Source organism: Cebus imitator, unplaced genomic scaffold (genome assembly GCF_001604975.1).
Source record: "Cebus imitator isolate Cc_AM_T3 unplaced genomic scaffold, Cebus_imitator-1.0 Scaffold447, whole genome shotgun sequence".
NCBI lineage: Eukaryota > Metazoa > Chordata > Mammalia > Primates > Cebidae > Cebus > Cebus imitator.
The window spans coordinates 1607309-1629896 of record NW_016107762.1 but is presented as its reverse complement, the minus strand read 5'-3'; the positions used below and the strand labels follow the sequence as shown (position 1 = coordinate 1629896).

The following is a 22588-nucleotide window of genomic DNA, read 5'->3' as shown; positions in this document are numbered from 1 at the left end:
TGAGGTGCCAGCTACAGACATTGCTAATGAATGAAGGAAATGTCTCCAGATGATTCTTGGGTAGAGATTTTCTATACTTATCTATAGCTATTACCTATCTATCTTCTATCATCTGTCTATCATTTATCTATATATCTATCTACAGACATAAACATAGATATATATGTATATGTAAAATATAATTCTTAAAAGCTGTAACTATTCATAGTGTTTTGAGAATTGCCATAGCCAAATCTAGCTGATGATGGAGATATTTCAAAATAATTATTTATACTTTTCAGCTATTTCAACTGTTTTTTTAGACCTGTATTAAGCCTAGATTGACAAGCTGGTAAAAGAAAAAGGAAATTTTACCCCTTGAGTTCAAGCCACTTTTCATTTGGAAATATTCATCATGTAAAAGTGGTTCATAAATACCTAGACATTTTGCAATTTACGATGGTAGGACTGTCCAATCTATATTATGTCCTAAAATTGTAAGCCTCAATTTCAGCTATGACCACCCAACTTCTTTTTTTTTTTTTTTAAAGTTATTGCTCAAAAATTCTTTATTTATTTATTAATTTTTTCCCATTTATTTTTTTTATTGCATTTTATGTTTTGGGGCACATGTGAAGAACATGCAAAATTGTTGCATAGGAACACACGTGGCAGTGTGATTTGCTGCCTTCCTCCCCATCACCTACATCTGGCATTTCTCCCCTTGCTATCTCTCCCCAGCTTCCCACCACCCACCGTCCCTCCCCTATTTCCCCCCAACTGACCCCAGTGTGTCGTGCTCCCCTCCCTGTGTCCATGTGTTCTCATTGTTCAACACCTGCCTATGAGTGAGAACATGCGGTGTTTGATCTTCTGCTCTTCTGTCAGTTTGCTGAGAATGATGGTTTCCAGGTTCACCCATGTCCCTACAAAGGACCCAAACTCATCGTTTTTGATGGCTGCATAATATTCCATGGTGTATATGTGCCACATTTTCCCTATCCAGTCTATCGTCAATGGGCATTTGGGTTGGTTCCAGGTCTTTGCTATTGTAAACAGTGCTGCAATGAACATTCGTGTGCACGTGTCCTTATAGTAGAACGATTTGTAATCCTTTGGATATATACCCAGTAATGGGATTGCTGGGTCAAATGGAATTTCTATTTCTAGGTCCTTGAGGAATCGCCACACTGTCTTCCACAATGATTGAACTAATTTACACTCCCACCAACAGTGTAAAATTGTTCCTATTTCTCCACATCCTCTCCAGCATCTGTTGTCTCCAGATTTTTTAATGATCGCCATTCTAACTGGCGTGAGATGGTATCTCAATGTTGTTTTGATTTGCATTTCTCTGACCACCCACTTCTTAAGTGTCTTATAAAGTATTTTTATGTTTTCAGGTGCTTCAACACTTTCTTTATAACCAGTAAAAACTCAATAACAAAGTAAAACTGACTGTTTAAAAATATATCACCAAAATATTTTGTACAATTTTTAATTTTAAGTATTTTTAACATGCTATAGATATATAGAGATACATCAGTGTAGTTTTAAAAAATAAAAGCACTTTTTATTAAATGGAGTCACTACTTAGCACAGTAAATAGGGACTTATAATTGTACTGTATCAAACTGAACATTATGATAAATATTATAATGTGATTCTAGCTCTACATTTATATTCAGTATTACAAAAAGGAATTTTTTTGAAATATTAATATATGCTGGCAAATAGCCTCATGTACTTATATGACATACTTTTTCAGTTTCACCAAGTTATATAATGATGATTCTTAATCGTTGAAAAATGTGCCCTGCCCTTAATCTTTTCTGTCTTTCTTAATCTAATCAAGTAATATGTATCATGGAATGAACTGATTTCAAAATCTAATCCAAGTTAACTCATAACAGATATTTAAAAATACATTTATATTCAAATCTAAAATATAATAATTTCAATGTGTTAAGTGAGTATTACTCTAGGAGATGCATTTACTATATCTTTACATGCTATATCTGTTTTGAGACACATATCTGCAGCAGTTGGTTGAAACTCTTAAAAATCTCTATTTCAATGTAAAAATCCAAGGATATATTTTTAAAAGATACAATTATGGTCTTACAAAATGTAAATTAAAAGTTTTAACATTGCTATTATACTAATTCCCAGGGGCTCACAAGACTCTAAATGTTTATAAATGTTAATAATCCTTTATAAGGGTTCTGTGTCTTCACCAAGCCTTCTACTTCTGCTTGTATTTTTGAGAAAGATCCATGATCTCAGATGAGGGAACTGTCAAAAGAGAAACTCCAGGTCACCCTCACAACACCTCCTGCCACGTTGGATCTCAAAACGTCAGGACAGTTCTAATGCTGAAATGTAAAATGAGAGGTTTTAATGATTTCTTTTCATATCTTTCAAAAAAGGATAAAAAATTGTCCTTTCTGTCATAGAAACTTCAGATAAATTCTGTTATTGGAAATCCTTTGGGATCAAAGTCCTTACTAATTAGTTTTCTTTCTTGTGCAACTCTGATGAGAGTATCTGAACTGATTCTGGAAGCATCAGTATGATTTCAGAATGCCAACAAGAGGAAAGGGGTTTTTAGGCTAAAGAGAAAGCATGAACAAGCCTAGGAACATGTGAACAGGAAGGGTAGTCCAGTGTGCTTAGATTTCTGGATGCCCAAGAGATCCTACAAGTAGGTGAGACCTACTTCCCTCACTTTATCCCAAGAACCTGCTGCAGTGGCTGATAGAATGGATGCCAAATCCTTAACTGTTGAAACAAAATAGGTTTTAGTTCAATAGTAAAGGCTTCCAAAACCATACTAATACATTGACATTTTTGGGAAACTTGAGTTTGGAAGCTTAGTGAAAGACTAACTGGAATGTATTTTAATACGAAGGTGGAAAACCTATTATCTCACTACTGTGTCCAGGTCAGAAATGATGATACTGAACTAAAGCAATGAACATGCGCGATGAGATGAGGCATGCTGAAGGAGAAAGCAAGGGTTGCATCACCAAGGCTTAGCATCAGCTTGTATGTGGTAGGCAAGAGTGAAAAAGAAGTCAGACATGATGCCATGGATTCTCATCTATAAAGGAGGAATGCATGATACAATTGCTGAGATAAAAATTACTGGTGAAAAAATTATTTTGAGTGAAGGTGACGTAAGTGGGACTTTCAAATGGAGCTGTGCAGGAAGTAAATGGAAATTGAAGCATTTAGGTTTACAAATGTTACTTTGGATATCCCTGTGTTAAGATGATATGTGAAGCAAAATTCTTGAAAGCAGAATTTATGTTTCTTTGGAAAACATATAATATAGTAATTATTTTCCAAACATGCCATACTAAGCTGTTAGTTTTGCTTATCTAAGTAAAGGAGTATTGAGTGGTTCTGACAGTTTTTCTTACACAATCCCATTGTTTACTTCCTTAAAAAAAAAAGGAAGGTTCATAATACAGTGACCCTTTAGGCTAGACCAGATGTGGTGTCAAGACACAACATTGAAAAAGCTCTCAGGTAAAAAAAAATAATAAAAGTTTGGATGTCAATGTGTAGTTCCTTTTACTAATGAAATCCATATCCTTGGCACATAGTGGAAGCTCAATAATTATTTATAGACCCAATGAGTGAAATTCATTTCATCTTGTAGACAGGCTTTTTGATTGCTGTTTGAGACCTCCATGAGTTAGACGTTGTAGATAAAATTTGCATGAATCCATACTTGATGTCTACCCTCGCCCAGTCCTTAGAAGCAACAAGAGTAGTAATCACAACACCTGTGTTTACCCTGAGCTTGCCAAGCTCTATCAGCGAAGTTTGTTATGTGGTCAAAAGGGCACAAGTTTTGCAATTAGTTTGTATCCTGGCACTACCCCAGCAGGGCTGATGAGTTATTTATTTGCATCTCATAATCTTAGTCTTCATCTAAAAATGGTAAAAAGAATACCTGGCCTATGGGGGTCTGAAAAATGCACACTTGAGGAAGCACTTTGAAAACTGTAAGATAAGGAAATTCTGTGGCCTACTTGCAATAACTAGCAGCATTATGATGAAATAAAAATAGCCACAATGAAGTCAACTAGGTAAACAAAATCCAAAAGCTTTTTAAAAATTGGTTAACATAGGACAATGACATGCTGAGTTGGTGATATGGTTAGGCTTTGTGCCCCCCCACCTCAAATCTCATCTTGAATTGTAATTCCTATAATCCCTACGTGTCAAGGAAGAGACCAGGTAGAGGTAATTGAATCATGAGGCAGTTTCCCTCATGGTAGTCTCATGATAGTTGAGTGAGTTCTCACAAGATCTGATGGTTTTGTAATGGGCTCTTCCCCCTTTTGCTTGACACTTCTCCTTCCTGCAGGCTGTGAAGAAGGTGCCTTGCTTGCCCTTTGCCTTCTGCCATGATTAAGTTTTCTGAAGCCTCCCTAGCCATGCTGAACTGTGAGTCAATTGAATCGCTTTCTTATAAATTACCCAGTCTTGGGCAGTTTTTTAAAGCAGTATAAAATGGACTAATACAGTGGGTAAAGAGAAGTAATCACCTGTATCAATCTGGCTAGGTTAAATAATTAGAAATAAAATATGAAGAAAATAGGCACATTTATAAGTACTAAATTTTAAAAGTAGCCTGGGAGAAGAGACGAGATCATCATAAGGAACAGTTACCTTTGCCCTGAATTGAGCAGCTCAAATCCTTCATTGATTTGTTTAAATGGTAAAACATGAGTTATCAACTGGTCCAGGTCAAATTTCTTTGCCAGGAACTCAGTTACTAATTTGGGGACATCATCTCTGCTTTTCAAACCTGTAAATAAGCACACGTTTTCTCCTTAGACATTACTAAATAATCTTTACCTTTTATTACCTTATATTTATTTCTTCTCTTTCCTGCACTATCACCTTCCCTGTATTAGATCATTCCCAGCAGCAAACAAATAACTGTATTTGTCCCATCATAAGAAACAAAGGTTTTACAGCCATAAAAAAGAATGAGTTCATGTTCTTTGCAAGGACATGGATGAGCTGGAAACCATCATTCTCAGCAAACTAACACAAGAACAGAAAACCAAACACCACATGTTTCTTACTCATAAGTGAGAGTTGAACAATGAGAACACACGGACACGGGCGGGGAACATCACACACTGGGGCCTGTCAGGTGAAGGGGGGCAAGGGTAGGGAGAGCATTAGGACAAATACCTAATGCATGCAGGGCTTAAAGCCTAGATGACAGGTTATAGGTGCAGCAAACCACCATGGCATATGTATACCAATGTAACAAACCTGCATGTTCTGCACATATATTCCAGAATTTAAGTAAAATAAAAATAAAAATTAAATTAAAAAAAACAAAGGTTAAAAAAACTCTTGATACTCACATCGCATTCTGGTCACCTTGCTCCTATTACAGAAAAACTTGTTTACTGTATAGAAATAATTGTCTCCAGTTCACCGTTTCTGTATCCTGTTCCTTTCCTCTCATCCTCCGTGAGCCCATTCTGATTACGCTCTTGCCCCCAGCACTGTCCTATAAGAGTTCTCATTAAGGTCATCTTTGAGCTCCATTTTGACCCAGACAAGGGTCAATTCTTACTCCCGCTCTTACAGGAACTGTAGGTGGAACTGATCCCGTTGGTGGCTCCCTTTTCTCAAACGCTCTGTTCCTTTAGCTTTTAGATACTACATCATCATTGTTATCATTGTTAATTACCTTCCTCACTAGTTACTTCTTCCACACATCTTTGCTGGGTTCTCAGCATCTCCCAGACCTCTCTGAGGATTCCTGGGGCTTGGTCCTTGGTCCATTTCTTTTCTTTATTTGCATTTACTTCTAGAGTGATCTCCTCGAGTCTCGTGGCTTTCAATATGCTCTGCTTAAAACACTTAGGTTTCTATATCCAACCTAAACCTCTACCTGTACTACAGACTTATATCCAATTGCTTATATTTTGCAGATATCTTTATTCGGATATCTCACAGGTGTACAAGTGTAATCTGCCCCAAACCACTCCTAGTTTCTACAGCTTCCACCCTAGCCCCCAATCTATTCCTTCCATAGTCTTCCTTCTCAATAAATGATTACAATGACATTATTCCTGTTGCCTAGGCCCCCAAATCTTGGATTCTATACTTTTTGTCATACAATAACTATTTCAGCAAATTCTGTTGGCTCTACCTTCAAAATATATTCAAGATCTGACTGCTTCTCACCAGCCCCATCACTCTAAGCCAGCATCCTTCCTTCCTGCATTATAATAACTTTGTCCATGATCTCCCTGCTCGTGCCTTTTGCCCCCGTATAGAATATTCCCCATAGAGCAGCCAGAAAGAGAGTGCTAAAATGGAACTCAGAACAGGTGACACCTCCCTCAGAAGCCTCTGTGGTTTTCCTTCTCTCTCAGAATAAACTCCTAAAAACTTCAGTGGCCCAGAGTCCCCTTATGATCTGGCCCTCTGGCCCCAGCTGTGACTGTCCTCTGTCCTCACTCCGTTGTATCAATAGTGACCTTCTCCCTGTTCTTACAGTTCTTGCAAACACCCTTTTGTGTTTACTATGTCCCCTTCCTGGAATATTCTTTCCCAAGAATTTTGAATATCTTTTTTCATTGATGTTTTTGCTCAAATGTTACCTTATCAAGGAGGCCTTCCCTGAACTTTATAAAATAGCATTCGCTTCCACCTCCACCCTGGTCCTCTGGGACTGCCTACTGCTCATCCTCTATTGATATCCTTTGCACTTGTAACTATATGGTGTACTCTGCATTCATTTATTTATTGTCAATCTTTCTAGACCAAAATGAGAGGATTCTTGCACCTCCTGAGATTAGGGACTTGGTATGTTTTGTCTCTTCTCCATTCCTAGCTCCTGGAATGGTACACCGTAAACACAATGGTACCTGTTCTCAGTATACACTCAACAAATATTTGCTGAATAATTGATTTTTACTTCTAATATTCCTGAATAATCTATCATCTTCCCACTTCACACAAAAATAGTCAAAGCAAACAGGTTCCATTTATATCTCTTATTGTTTTATTCCTCAATTCAAGTTTTATTTTCCACAAGAAACCTTCTCTAGAAACCTCATCTATAACAATCAGCCTCTTGCTTTTTAATGCCCCAAGTAATGTTGTAGAAAGCGGACAAAGTTTGTTCTCCCATGGACCAGTTTTAAATCTCAGTTCTCATTTAGACCTACAGGGGCAAAAACTTAATAGTTCCAAGTCTCAATTTTATTATTCATTAAGTAGCTTCTTCAGAGAGTTACTGAGAAATAAAATAAACTAACACATTAGTGTAAATTTTTTAACATAGAGTAAATGCTAAAAAAATCTCCTCTTATAATTTGTTTTATAATATCTAGACCTACACTTATTTGTATATTGTTTCTTCTATATTTGTTTTTGTATCTTTTGCTACATTGTATACCTAAGTCAAGAACAATCATTTTCTCCTTTTTGTACTCTTAACAAGTACTTGAACAGTTATTATTCTCTTATATTGTATAAGGCAAACTCTAATATTGGAAGTGCTTTCAAAGCACCCAGTACAACACTATATGAAAGCACTAGAAAATGAGACTTTGTGGAGGAGGGAATAAAAGGACTCACTGTGTCACCTGCCTTGAGCAGAGTGACCCTGGCTCCATCTTTACTAAAACAATATTAATTGTTGAGTGATAATCTAAGTCTTTACAGTGTGAATCTGAACTGTTCCCATAAAATGTGACAATCCCTTTTTTGTTGTTGTTGCTTTTGGCTTGGGTCCAGGATTTTTTGGGTGCCAATATTTATAGAATAAATTCTATTTAATACACATTCTTATATATATTAATAATAATGGATTAAATCAGAACTTCCTGTCACATAAATCATCCCTATAGAAACACTACTGGTGTCTCTCATTCAGGCCTTTGGGGAAATTGCATTGCAGAGGCTAATATTAAAAATGTGTCCATGAATATTAGTTCTACATCAAGGTGAGTAGTGGAGAATTTTCTTTTCTGTTATTATGGTCACAGTTCCATTTTAGATCACTTCATACTTATTCTTGAAAGAAAGGCCTGAGGAAATAGGCTTCTCCCACTTGCCAAGCAACAGAGTGAAAGCCGTCACACGCAATTCAGGGGCTTTGCTTTCCTCACCTCCAAAGACACATCCTTTCCATGTACGTCCAGTGAAGAGCAGCATCGGGTCATAGGTGAGCATCTTGGCTGATGGAGGAGCTCCTACTACCACGCTGGTTCCATAATTCATATGGCAGGATGCCAGGGCGTCAATCTGAGTTTAAAATGGAGGAGATTGTTTGCTTCCTATGTCTCTTACAGTGTAACGTTAGCTCCGAAATGACCTATGCACTTCGGCAAAGTCATGAAATTAAATTAGGCTACCTTCTGTTTTTTACTTGCTTTAAAAAATTTTCAGTGCAACATTAGCACTTAATTAAATTTCCATACACATTTTCCCTTTAAGGCAGCAAACAGCAATCAATGTGGTCAGTGTTTGTGTCAATTTCGGTGTACCATGGACTGAAACACAGGGGAAATTCTTGTGATATTTTCATACTAATAACACCATTCCAGATAAGTCTTAGAAAGTCATTTGAACTAAACTAACTTGAATTAACTATACCAAATAATTTAGCATAGTTTTCTTTTTACGTTTAGTCTGAAAAGTAAATAAAATACTAAAATGTGGGACAAATGAGTCCTTTTTCTTGGGAGCATTTCTAAGACTGACTCACATTTTCTAGTCATTGGCCCATACAGTTATTAATTGATAATTTAATACATGCTAGATTGTAGCAACAGATGATAGCATCATTTTTAGAGATCAGTCTTCATCAAGTAGCACCTGGAAGTCACTAGGTTCTAATAATATATCCAATACCATGGATGGCTTCATACTTATGACCTAGAATGCTATTTGTTGATAGGAAATAAATCTAATTGATTCACTAAGAAAGGAGTATGACTACAATGATAAATTAAGGACATTTATTCCTAAATTACCAAAAGCATTAAGGTGAATTTAATTTGCTACTCAATCTTGAGCAAAAAATGGCTTTATTCCATTTTTCCAAATCTCCTTACACTACACCAGGATGGAGCTTTCCAGTTCCAGGAACCCTGGATCCGTTTTACAGATCTAACTGAAAGTCTGGTGCTGCAGACTGCCATACAGGAGGCATGGTTAGCAAGTTGAAGGTTCTGTATTTTTTTTAGTAGAGACGGGGTTTCAAGACGTTGGCCAGGCTGGTCTTGAACTCCTGACCTCAGGTGATCCTGCTTTGGCCCATTAAAGTGCTGGGATTACAGGCATGAGCCACCATGTAGTGGTGGGTTCCTGCAATCCCAGCTACTTGGGAAGCTGAGGCACGAGAATCACTTGAACCCGGGAGGCAGAGGTTGCAGTGAGCTGAGATCACCATTGCACTCCAGCCTGGGTAACAAAAGTGAAACTTCATATCAAAAAAGAAGAAGAAGAAAAAAGAAAGTTGAAGGAGCATATTCTAAGGAAATTCAGATGAGGGAAAACAAAGCTCAAGTGTAAAGAGTGAGAAGCTGGATGGATTACAGATTTGGGGAAGATTTGAAATAACCCCTTTTTCCCTTGTGTCTCTTCCTCACTTCTACTCAGTCACCTTCTTATGCTTACTTTGCTAACATTCAAGAGATAGTATCACTTTTGCCAAGAAATCTATATATACAAGAAAGATCATACTTAAAACAATTATCTAGAAGGGTTGACTACCTTACCCTCTAGTCAGCTGAGAGTGGTATGATATGGTATTTTACTTTAGTCAGGTGAACCTGCTCTTAAGTGTTTGACTTTTTAGGCAAAATTGCTATGAGATTATTAGTTTTGGCTGAGTAAAACCGACAATCACAAAGCTATTTCCATCATTGAATATTAATAAAGCTATAGAAAATTAAATTTACTTTGTATATATTTAATAACTTGGGTATTTTGTGGCTTCTTAAGTTTTGGCTCTTACCATGGTGTCAAGACGCCCAATAACTTCAAAGGTGTACCCCACATTGTTGCCTGTCATTTCTGATAGCACCTCACTGATGGGCTTGGTAGAGTCCTTGGGGCTGATACACTCAGTGGCTCCCACAGCCATGGCCTTCTCAAATTTGTCTTTGTTGAGGTCAATCCCAATGATCCTAGATGCACCAGCTGACTTACAGCCCATGATGACTGACAGGCCAACTCCTCCCAGGCCAAAGACGACACAAGTGGAACCAGGTTTGACCTGTGAACATGTTAGGTGTTAGGCTCAAAAAGTAAAACCTGAAAAGGGCCTCCAGTTAAAAACACAAATCATGAGTGAACTCCCATTCACAATTGCTACAAAGAGAATAAAATACCTAAAAATACAATTTACAGGGGATGTGAAAGACCTCTTCAAGGAGAACTACAAAGCACTGTTCAAGGAAATAAAAACATTCCTGGCTCATGTATAAGAAGAATCAATATCATGAAAATGGCCATACTGCCCAAAGTAATTTATAGATTCAATGCTATCCCATCAAGATACCATTGACTTTCTTCACAGAACTAGAAAAAACTACTTTAAATTTCATATGGAACCAAAACTTTCAAATGGAAGCAAAAAAGAGCCTGCATAGCAAAGACAATCCTAAGCAAAAAGAACAAATCTAGAGTAATCACGCTACCTGACTTCAAACTATACTACAAAGCTATAATAACCACAACAGCATGCTAATGGTACCAAAACAGATACATAGACCAATGGAACAGAACAGAGACCTCAGAAATAACACCACACATCTACAACCATTTGATCTTCAACAAACCTGACAAAAACAAGCAATGGGGAAAGGATTCTCTATTTAATAAATGGTGCTGGGAAAACTGGCTAACTGTATGCAGAAAACTGAAACTGGACCCCTTCCTTACACCTTATACAAAAATTAATTCAAGATGGATTAAACACTTAAATGTAAAAATCAAAACCATAAAAACCCTAGAAGAAAACCTAGACAATATCATTCAGGACATAGGCATGGGCAAAGACTTTATGACAAAAATGCCAAAAGCAATCGCAACAAAAGCCAGAATTGACAAATGTGATCTAACTAAACTACAGAGCATCTGCAGAGCAAAAGAAACTATCATCAGAGTGAGCAGGCAACCTACAGAATGGGATAAAATTTTTTCAATCTACCCATCTGACAAAGGTCTAATACCCAGAATTTACAAGGAACTTAAACAAATTTACAAGAAAAATGAATAACTCTATCCAAAAGTGGGCAAAGGATATGAACAGACACTTCTCAAAAGAAGACATTTACATGGCCAATAAAAATATGAAAAAGCTCAACATCACTGATCGTTAGAGAAATGCAAATCAAAACCACCATGAGATACCATCTCACACCAGTCAGAATGGCAATTATTAAAAAGCCAGGAAACAACAGATGCTGGAGAGGATGTGGAGAAATAGGAGCACTTTTACACTATTGGTGGGAATGTAAATTAGTACAATTGTCATAGAGTCAGTATGGCAATTTCTCAAGGGTCTAGAACCAGAAATACCATTTGACTCAGAAATCCCATTATTGGGTATATACTCAAAGGAACATAAATCATTCTACTGTAAAGACACATACACATGTATATTTATTGCAGCACTATTTACAATAGCAAAGATAAGGAACCTAACCAAATGCCCATCAATGATATACTAGATGAAGAAAATGTAGTACACATACATCATGGAATACTATGCAGCTATAAAAAGGAATGAGATCATGTCCTTTGCAGGGACATTAATGAAGCTGGAAGCCATCATCCTCAGCAAACTAACACAGGAACAGAAAACTAAACACCACATGCTCTCACTTATAAATGGGAGTTGAACAATGAGAACACATGGACACAGAGAGGGGAACAACACACACGAGGGCCTGTTGGGGTGTAGTGGGGTGATGGGAGGGAACTTAGAGGATAGGTCAATAGGTGCAGCAAACCACTATCACACACATATACCTGTGTAACAAACCTACACGTCTGCACATGAATTCCATTTTTAAATAGAAGAAATTTTAAAAAATCATAACTCTGAGTCATTTGTAAATAAATTTAAATGCAAATATAAATTTAGAAATTTGAACCTAAAGGAGATGTGGAAGAAACAAAAATTAAATCTAGAAGTTTTATTTCCACTTTTTAAGAAACAACATTTCTTATCTGAATTTTTTATTTTTCTTCCTTGATTTGGCATTGAGTTGCTTGGCAGTCTGCATATGCAATATATTTTTAAAACTTTCTTTTTTCCCAAAACTCTTCAAGACTCCAAGGAAATTATTTAAGAAAAGGAAAGAAGAAAGAAAGAAAGTAGCCTACCCTGTTTCTTACCTTGCCAGTTTTAACAGCAGCCCCATATCCAGTGGAAAACCCACAGCCAATTAAACAGACTTTCTCAGGTGGAGCTGTGTCATCAATCTTAGCAACTGAAGATTCATCTACCACTGTGTACTCAGTAAATGTACTGGTGTTCATGAAGTGATAAACTGGTTTGCCCTTACATGTAAATCTGGTGGTGCCATCAGCCAGCACTCCACGACCAGTAATGCTATTTGAGACATTAAATACATGTATTAATTAATTCAATTCAAATATTAGCACAGGAACAATTTAAATAACATCAAAGTAAAAGTGACTGAAACCTACTCGCTCCTGATGCAAAGGTTGCCATCTGGGTTGCGGCAAGCATTGCATTCTCTACACTGTGGCAGAAAGAGAGGGATGACTTTGTCACCTACAGGAAAAAAGCATCATGATATAAGATTCTGTTCATTAATGTTAAAATATGAAATAAATACGAATTAAGCCCATACTACAAGTAAGACTTTTAAAAAGGTAGTCTGAGGTTTATAAACAGTATAAGGTTTGCCTTCTAAAGGTTGTGATTTTGCCAAATTAAACATTACTCTGTAAAATTCATTATTGTATTCTTATTTCCCCAAATTGTGCTAAAGATCCCTCTAATAATTCCTAGTGTGTGCTATTTTCTTTGATAGGCTAATCAAAGCCTAATTATTTCAAACTTGTGGCTTGACAATTGCATATACCTGGTTTCACTGTAGTCACTCCTTCTCCAATGCTCTCTACAATGCCAGTTGCCTCATGTCCCAGAATCACTGGAAACTTAGACGCCATTGCTCCTTTTATCACATGGTCATCTGTGCGACAGATTCCTGTGGCCAAAATCTGTGTTCAAAGACAAAAACATTGCACCAATCAACAAACTGATCATTTCACTATTGGGAGAATATTTAACTTCTTGAAGAAATTATAATTGTTTATTCAATATCATTGCCTAATATAACAATGTTCACTCTTAGAAGATTCTGAGCCAAAAATCAACCATAAGGCAAGATCCCTCTCTGAAAGAACTTATGGTACTGCTCCCTCAAACCCTAGGTTGAATCTTGGTGCCTTTCTATAGTAAATTAGTGCTCTTGTGAGGGAACCAGAATGCAGATGTTACCATGTGATGGCCCCAAAGTAGGTTTTTATAGCTAGGCCCTTCTTAGACTCTCTTAACAAAGAATAGAGGAACTAGCATTCAAGAAGGTAAGTGAGGAGCAAAATCTTACTGCTCCTGTAGTGCTCAGGTAACAGTAAGAGAGTCAAAGAAAGATTGGCAGCAATGCCTACTCAACAACTGGTGTCCAAAGCCAAGGTTAAACTCTGTCCAAATAAGGGGAGAAAAATACTCAAGGAAGTTGTCATTTCTCCAGGCACAGGTCAGTTCCTCATTCTTTGTGAAAAGTAATCTCAAAACAACCTGACTCCCAGAAGATTTTAAAAGAAGTCTTTAGCTATGATTATTAACCATTTTTAAATTAGACACTATATTAGATAAGAATTGGATAAGAATTCAACAAATCAAAAGTTTAATAAAGCATGTTAGCACTGTTGTTTTTTAAAAGGATAATGAGCTCATTAATTTTACATCCAGTATGACCAGATCCTTAACAATATACAAGAGCCAGTAAGGGAATTAATACTTCAAACTTGGGAAGCATCTCCTTATTTAAGAATCCAACCCAACCAGTGCTATATTCAATGTAAGTTTGATAACATTTTTGGTGTAAGTTCTCCAGGGCTCATGCTTACCTTAATGCGAACTTCTTTAGTCTTTGGTGGGGCAACTTCTATTTCCTCAATGGAGAAGGGTTTCTTCTGATCCCAAAGCACAGCTGCCTTGCATTTAATAACCTAAGAAATTGGTAAGCGTTATAATGGGTCCGAATTATGTCTTTATATACAGACTTCCTGAATAGTATAAATATGAACAGAAGGGCATATACAATATTCTAAGTTTTTCAGAATGATTTTCATCAGACACTAGAATTGTAAGCCTTAGAAATCATCTTGTGTGTGCCTTTGTTTAAGGTATGAGAAATGCATCCCAGAACGACTAAATGATGGATCCATGGTCACCTAGCAGATGAGATTGCAGAGCTGGAATAGATCTAAGGTACTTTTCCCAACCTATTGATGTTTGTTTGCTGTTCAAGTAATATTCCAATAAACTAGGTTATTTTCTTATAACTTCAAATGTAATAGATTAACAAAATTGTCCTCTGTTTATCACTTATTCAAAGGTGACAAATTTATAAAACAGAAACTGCTGCTGACTTGTCTTTAAGAATTTAAACCAGTGTTTAATAGCTGTATAAAATCATGTAGCAATAGTGAAGAAATTAGACTATCAGCATGGTAAGGATGAAGGAAATCATGAAGATCATGAAGCATATAGATTATGACTGTGAATTCCTGGATGACTGAATTTGTGTCTGCATCCCTGCATCCCTTTTGCACCTAGTCCAGTTTTTTGCACCTGGGCTTGACAGACAGGCAAGTTAAAGCTTGTGATCTTATAGTAGTGGAAACTTGGTGTGGTGATTGATACCAGTGGCTGATATCCAGTTGTTCAACTGGTTTTGCTATTGTTATTAAATTAAATGGCTTTGCTAAGATTATTGAATTCTCACAGAGAAAGAGAGGGACAGAGACAGAGACAGACAGAGACAGAGACACAGAAAGAAACTGTTTCCACTTTCCTACCTCCAAATCTGTCTAGGACTACCATAAAATATTTTAATTAATTTGTTCAGATGCCAAATAAGTTACCCTCATCTTGTCAACAAATACAACAGTCCTAGAGAGCTTGTATAGATTTTTAAATAGCTCTTTTGTAAAAAAGACTAATTTTTACAAAAAAGCCATTTACCATTTGGCCGTTTATCAAATGATGGCTTTCAGCCACCCATTTACCAGTGAAAAATGATACACTGGTAAATGGGTGGCTGAAAGCTATCAGCAGCTCAATTTAATATTCACTCTCTGCCTTACTAAGGAAAGTGTTATGGGTTACAGTGTAATATGGCTCTTTGTTGAAGTTAGAAATCTCACACCACATTCCCAAACAAATTCAAGGTGGATCCATCGTTAAGATTTATTTTTAAAGTCAAACTATTTTATCAATCAGTGAAGACGTAAATATCAATAATACTAAGCATGGAGGAGTCACTTTTATGCTTAAGAGTGATAGAAAAAATAACAAAGGACAAACAATGGGGAAAGGATATCCTATTAAATAAACAGTGCTGGGATAACTAGCTAGCCATATGCAGAAGACTGAAGCTAGACCCCTTCCTTATATCATATATAAAAATTAACTTAAGATGTGACTTCAATCTAAAATCCAAAACTATAAAAACCCTGGAAGATAACCTAGGGAATACCATTCTGAACACAGGACCAGGTAAAGACTTCATGATAAAGACACCAAAAGCAATTGCAACAAAAACAAAAATTGACAAATGAGACCTAATATAACTAAAGAGTTTCTGCACAGCAAAAGAAACTATCAACAAAGTACACAGACGACCTACAGAATGGGAGAAAATATTTGAAAACTATGCATCTAACGAAGGTCTACTATCCAGCATCTATAAGTAACTTAAACAAGTTAACAAGCAAAAAACAACCCCATAGAAAAAGTGGGCAAAGGATACGAACAGATATTTTTCAAAACAAAGCATACATATGGCCAACAAGCATATGAAAAAATGCTCAACATCACTAATCGTCAGCGAAATGCAAACCAAAACCACAATGAGATACTATCTCATACCAGTCAGATAAATTAAGTGATCCTAGGTTTTTTACTAGGAATTAAGAATACTAAGAATAGTGAAAGAATAAGATGTGTTTTGGTAAAGTTTGTAAAAAATCAGAGCATGTGGTTTTTACTTAAAAAAATGTAACTTCTAGTTTAGAAGACCTTTCTAATGGTGTTGAGATAAAAACCACTGTTTGCATCCAACCATTTTGTTGTAAACCAGTAAGTTTGTATTGATATCTCATGGCTACTCCAAAGTAAAAGCTATAGAATCTTAAAAAAAAAAAAAAAAAGTCAAAAAATAAACTGATGAGGTCGGGGTGAAAAGGGAATACTTATACACTGCTGGTGGGAAGGTTAATTAGTTCAGCCATTGTGGAAAGCAGTCTGGCCATTTCTCAAAGAACTTAAAACAGAATTAACATTTGACCCAGCAGTCCTATTATTTGGTATATACCCAAAGGAATATAAATCTTCCTACCATAAAGACACATGCATGAGTAAGTTCACTGAAGCACTATTCACAATAGCAAAGACATGGAATCAACCTAAGTGCCCATCAATGCCAGACTGGATAAAGAAAATGTGCTACATATATGCCATGGAATACTATGCAGCCATAAAAAAGAATGAGATCATGTCCTTTGCAGGGTCATGGATGGGGCTGGAGGCCATTATCCAAAGCAAACTAATGCAGAAACAGAAAAATAAATACTACATGTTCTCACTTATAAGTGGAAGCTAAATATTGAGTACCTATGGACACAAAGAAAGGAACAATGGACACCAGGGCCCATTTGAGGGTGGAGGGTGGAGTGAGGGTAAGGATTGAAAAGCCACCTATTAGGTACCATGCTTATTATCTGGATGACAAAATAATTTGTACACCAAACCCCATGACACACAATTTACCTATGTAGCAAACCTGCACATGTACCCCTGAACTTAAAAGTTTAAAAAAGACATAATGGAAACAGCTTCTAAGAATTAAAATTTTGCGTGTTGAGAAACAGTAAATTTTCCACATTGACAGTAAGCATTCCTGAAGGAAAATATTAAAGCAAAAGCAATAAAAGTTACCACATTTGATAAATACAATGGTTACTCAAATTTACAGAAGTGTTAAGAACTTCACTCCTAACACTTCTTCCCACTTCCACATACCACACTAACATCCTGGGAGATACATGACATGCAAAGGACCTATGGAAAAACTGCAACATATTAATGAATAGATTGTGACATGTTTGTTCTCACTCATAAAAAGATCTTTTTAAAAAATAAAAATGAGGCCGGGCGCGGTGGCTCAAGCCTGTAATCCCAGCACTTTGGGAGGCCGAGGCGGGTGGATCACGAGGTCAAGAGATCGAGACCATCCTGGTCAACATGGTGAAACCCTGTCTCTACTAAAAATACAAAAAATTAGCTGGGCATGGTGGTGCGTGCCTGTAATCCCAGTTACTCAGGAGGCTGAGGCAGGAGAATTGCCTGAACCCAAGAGGTGGAGGTTGCGGTGAGCCGAGATCGCTCCATTGCACTCCAGCCTGGGTAACAAGAGCGAAACTCCGTCTCAAAAAAAAAAAAAATAAATAAAATAAAAATTAAAAAAAAAATAAATAAAATAAAAATAAAAATGAGATACAATTCTTTGCCTATCAAGTCTATAATGAATTTTTTAAAATTGCTTTTTTCAAGACAGTATCTCACTCTGTTGCCTAGATTGTACTCTAGCTCCTGGGCTCAAGAGATCTTCCTATCTCAGCCTTCCCAGTAGCTGGGACTACAGGCACAAGGCACCATGCTCTGATAATGAGTGTTTACTTAATGAGAATATGCAGTATTGTCAGAGAAGTGATAAAATGGCCTATCTCACCTATGTCAACCCTTTAGAAAGTAATTTTCAGGGTACTTCAATGTACCAAAGGATGTTGTGACACATTTACTCTGTAATTCCATTTTTAAAGTCTATCTCGAGGAAATGCTAACTTTAGAAAAATCTCTTTATATAAAAGATGTCACCACAGCACTATTTATAAAGGCAAATATGTAAACAATAATAAAGGAATGATGAAACACATTGTGATTAAGTGTAGAAATGTTAGACATTTAAAAATGTTTAAAATTGTAATAAATTGAAAAAATGAAATAAAATATTTGTATATTGTATGAGTACAGCTACATAAACTAAGGATGGAAAAATAGAAGGAAACACACACAAAAAATGGTAGTTTGGGTGTCTGATATTATGGTCTATTTTTTTTGCCCTTGTATTTTCTGACCTTCCAAATTTTCTGGAATAATCATTGGTATGGGATGAATTGTGTCTCCCTCCAAATTCGTATGTTGAAGTCCTAACCCTCAGTACCTCAGAGGGTGACTGTATTTGGAGATGGAGTCTTTCAAGAGGTAATTAATTTATAATGAGGTCATCAGGGTAGGACTTAATCCAATATGGCTGGTAACTTTATTAGAAGGGGAGATCAGGATACAAACAAAAGGGGAAGATCATGTGAAAACAGGGAGAAGAGGGTCATCCACAAGTCAAGGACACAGGCCTCAGAAGAAACCCTAATGGCATCTTTATCTCAGAACACTAGCCTTCAGATGTACCAGAAAACAAATTTCTTCTGTTTAAGCCACCCAGTCTGTGACACTTTGTTATGGCAGCCCTAGGAAATGAATATAATTATCTTTTACTTTTTTAATGAAAAAGAAAACATTTATTATAAAGAGACAAAATCCATCTTCATGTAAAGGGAAACTCCTTTCATGAGCTACACTAGAACACTGCAGCAACTTGGGAAATTATATAATCCTTATGCAAACCACACTATTGCATGGTCATATATCAAAATCACATGGCTTTTATACTCTTTATATATTATACACTGTATTATTAATTATAATTGGAAAGTGCTGCCTTGAGGCTACTTTCTCCATCATTAGAAATGTTCTTACAGTGGATGAATATCGACTTTCTAGAAATGGTGTAACCAGACCTGAAGCATCTGTTGGGTGGTTAAAGTTGCAAATTTTTAAGATTCTTTCCAGTTCTAAAGTTCATTATTGCCATGGATACAGTTGCTAGCTTCTGTAATGCAAAACTAACTCCCCAAGTAATTTACTTTTGCTGGGTTTCTGACCCATATTAGGATGCTTTTATTCCAAGTCTATTCAATTCTAGAAAAATTTATTTCAAATTCTAACATCATATAGTCTCCTGATTTGTCACATTACCCAGGCTTCACATGTCATCTTTATTTTTTTTAAAATCTTAAGCAGACTAAATGCAAAATTGTTCAAGTTAAAACAAAACAAATCAAAAAAGCACTTAATCGTTTAAGCAATTATGTACCCATTTAAAGAAAGGACTATGCTGACCTACTTTCAAATTAAAAAAGAAAAAGCAAAACTATTTCTAAAGTTAATACCAACTTACTGACTCTGTTGTTTCTAAAACAATAAACGCACTTCACCAACAATGTAGTCTTGATTTTAACGAGTTTCAAAATATATATTTTGATTAAAAACTATATTCATAAGAAACCTAAAAATCATGACACTTTTTTTGTCCATTTTGCTTTCCAGAATTAGCATTTTCCTGTTTTTTTTTTTTTTTTTTTTTGAGATGGAGTCTCACCCAGTCACCATGTTGGAGTGCAATGGTACGATCTTGTCTCACTGCAACCTCTGTCTCCCAGTAATTCTCTTGTCTCAGCCTCCTGAGTAGTTGGGACTACAAGCATGCATCACCACATCCAGCTAAAATTTTTGTATTTTTAGTAGAGACGGGGTTTCACCATGTTGACCAGGGTGGTCTCAATCTCTTGACCTCATGATGTGCCCGCCTTGGCCTCCCAAAGTTCTGGATTACAGGTGCGAGCCACCGCATCCAGCCGCATTTTACATTCTTAATGGCACAAACTTTTCTTCCAACATCTGGGCATGAGACCCTGGTCTCCCATTTAACTACTGCAGTGAGTGCAGCGCATGCTACTGAGACAATTGAAGTGTCCTTGTGGAAACATTTTGCTTCCTGGAGCAAATGCCCAGCTATCCTGAAATCAAATTATTAATAATGCCAATATAAATCACATTTCTCTATTTTCCTCCAATGTCTTACTGACATTGGATACGTTATTTCCTATTTACTCCTGCTTCCCCCGGCATTCTCTAAAACACTGTACCCAGTGTTTCCCTCAGTGTATGCCTGGTAACGAGGAATTTCATTCCTCAAGAAATATCTTCAAGTGTTTAATTACTTGAATGGATTCAAAGTTCTAAGAATTAGCCTCATATCATTAGGTCATGATGAGGAGAGGACAGAAATGTTCCACTTACTTTTCCAGCAGTGCCCATCCTGTCTTTCTCTTGTATCTGTATTTCTGCAAACAGACTTTTTCTGACTGAGGCTCAGTTCACTCTGTTGTATATAACAGCATCTTGTGCCTTCACATAAATAATCTGGCTCAAAAGCTCCGCCTTTAGCAATATGACTCATAGGCATCAAACTTTCCAGTGGTCTGCAAGCCCTACCCTTTGCAGACCAACTTACAAAAATAAATACAGCAACTACTATGATCAAACCAAGAGGAGGGATCTAACAAAAAACAGGATAATTAAAGCTATTGAAAAGGGCTGAAAGCATTCCTATCCACCTTATTTTGAAGGTTATAAAAACAGGTTAGGTTACTTCTGTTCAACACAATCATGAAAAATCTATTGTGTGTTTAAATGCAAGCTGCTTTACCTAGGCATGGCTATTTTAAAGATGAGTGTATACACCTCTATTTCTTTGTACTCTACTTCATTCCACAAAGACTTGATGTGGTTTCTGGAATTAAATATAAATAAAAATAGGGCCAAAGAAAGGTAAAATAATTGCAACAGCAGGTCAAGTTCAGGCAAGAGAAGTGAGATGATATAAAATATGAATATGGATGACTGCGGTTTCTCAGTATTTTAGGTATAGAGAGTTAAATACAACTTCCTGTGTCTGCACATAGAGAAATTATCATCTGACCTCAATTAATATTAACCACAGAGTTGTCTTATAATGGTTGTACAGTTTGTTTATGGCACCAACATAACATAGTTCAGGAGCTCAAGAGAAATTGAAATCCTGCCTGCATACTGGCTCTCAAATGCTAGAGGGCTTTGATTTACTTGGGCAAGTACCTAGGTCTTCGTGAGTAGCTGTTTAACCATTACAAATCACTATTTCTTCATATATGCTGCAATGGCACCAGAAGCTTCTGGAGCTACCATTTTGATAGGAGAATGTCCAAGTAAGTATATGTTATTTTTGACTATAGTTGGTCAGCTCTCTGGTACACCATCACCTCCAAGAAAACTTTACACAAAAAGATTTTACTCTTGTGAAGTGATCCAGTGAAGCAGGTTTTCCAAGTCTTCAGACAAAGCTGTTGAGGTTATGAAATCCAGAACCTGAACTCTTACCAACCCAGAGATGAAACTTGTTAAGAGTTTATATGTTAGATTCAAGCAAAGGTTTCTTTTCAAAAATGAGTATAAATTTTTTCACAAATCACTCTCTCAATATAATATAGTAAATGTACATCCAATTTAAAATTGGATATTATGTCAAATTCAGAATTTGTAATTAGAATTTGCTACTGTAACTCATTAGCCAAATTAAATCTACCAGGAAAAAGCATTGCTGGTTGATTTGGCTTGTGAGTAAGCACCATTGTTTTATCAGTAAATGCTGAATAACTCCAGTATGTTTGCAGGCAATATCAGACAAACTTACACAGGTGTGGGCAAGGACAGGTATTCATACTTTCAAACAGGAAATTGTTTACTTATAGACAAAGGCAAATGAGTTCCAACATAGGTGGTGCCAGCACAAATGCAAAAGCGCTGAATTGATAAACTACCACTTAAGGGCTTGACAAAAATCTGTAGCATATTAATTTTAAAAATTTTTATATAAAAAGTATCAAGTGAGGCTTAATATCTGAGTAAGTTTTAATGGTCCTAATCCAGTCTCCATGAGACTTGATTGGATGATATAATGCCAAAAGCTGAATCTTGGAAGGTCATAAAAAAAAATTGATCAGGTTGGATATATAGCCACTGAGTCTTAATTTTAGGTTTAGAGAATTTACCAGATGACTCTTTCTTCTAAACACCATGTTTCTATGAAATTCTGGGCCAGAACTCTCAGGGTACTCAATCTCCTAGTTACTGTGAGCCTGGTCCCACTCCCAAAGTTTACAAAAGCCTTTAATGATTACCTCAAAGTACCCATGCAACTGTCATTTCCTCAGGTCTGGATACAGAGGAACACAGAGGAACTTTTAAAAGTATACTACAGGAATATGGGCTTTGGAATTAGATTCACTTGGTTCGGGGCCTGGAGTCTTGCTTTAAATATGTATGACTTCAGCTTCCATA

At 36.5% G+C, this 22588-nt stretch overlaps 1 protein-coding gene across 3 annotated transcripts; it reads right to left on the bottom strand.

Moving 5' to 3' along the window:
- Positions 1-1462: 1462 nt before the first annotated feature.
- ADH7 (alcohol dehydrogenase 7 (class IV), mu or sigma polypeptide) lies at positions 1463-20797 on the bottom strand. Of its 3 annotated transcripts, none has more exons than XM_017511378.2 (9): positions 20510-20797; positions 14155-14256; positions 13104-13242; positions 12703-12790; positions 12388-12604; positions 9998-10258; positions 8145-8280; positions 4666-4804; positions 1463-2354 (listed from the first exon to the last, which is right to left on the bottom strand). In XM_017511378.2, the coding sequence occupies exons 1-9, from the start codon at positions 20525-20527 to the stop codon at positions 2330-2332; spliced, it is 1125 nt and encodes a 374-aa protein (XP_017366867.1). In that variant the 5' UTR covers positions 20528-20797; the 3' UTR covers positions 1463-2329. The 3 variants fall into 3 exon arrangements, with proteins under 3 accessions (XP_017366867.1, XP_017366868.1, XP_017366869.1); XM_017511379.2 differs by having other exon boundaries at positions 1463-2274; XM_017511380.2 differs by lacking the exon at positions 1463-2354 and adding an exon at positions 2361-2760.
- Between the last annotated feature and the right edge of the window lie 1791 nt (positions 20798-22588).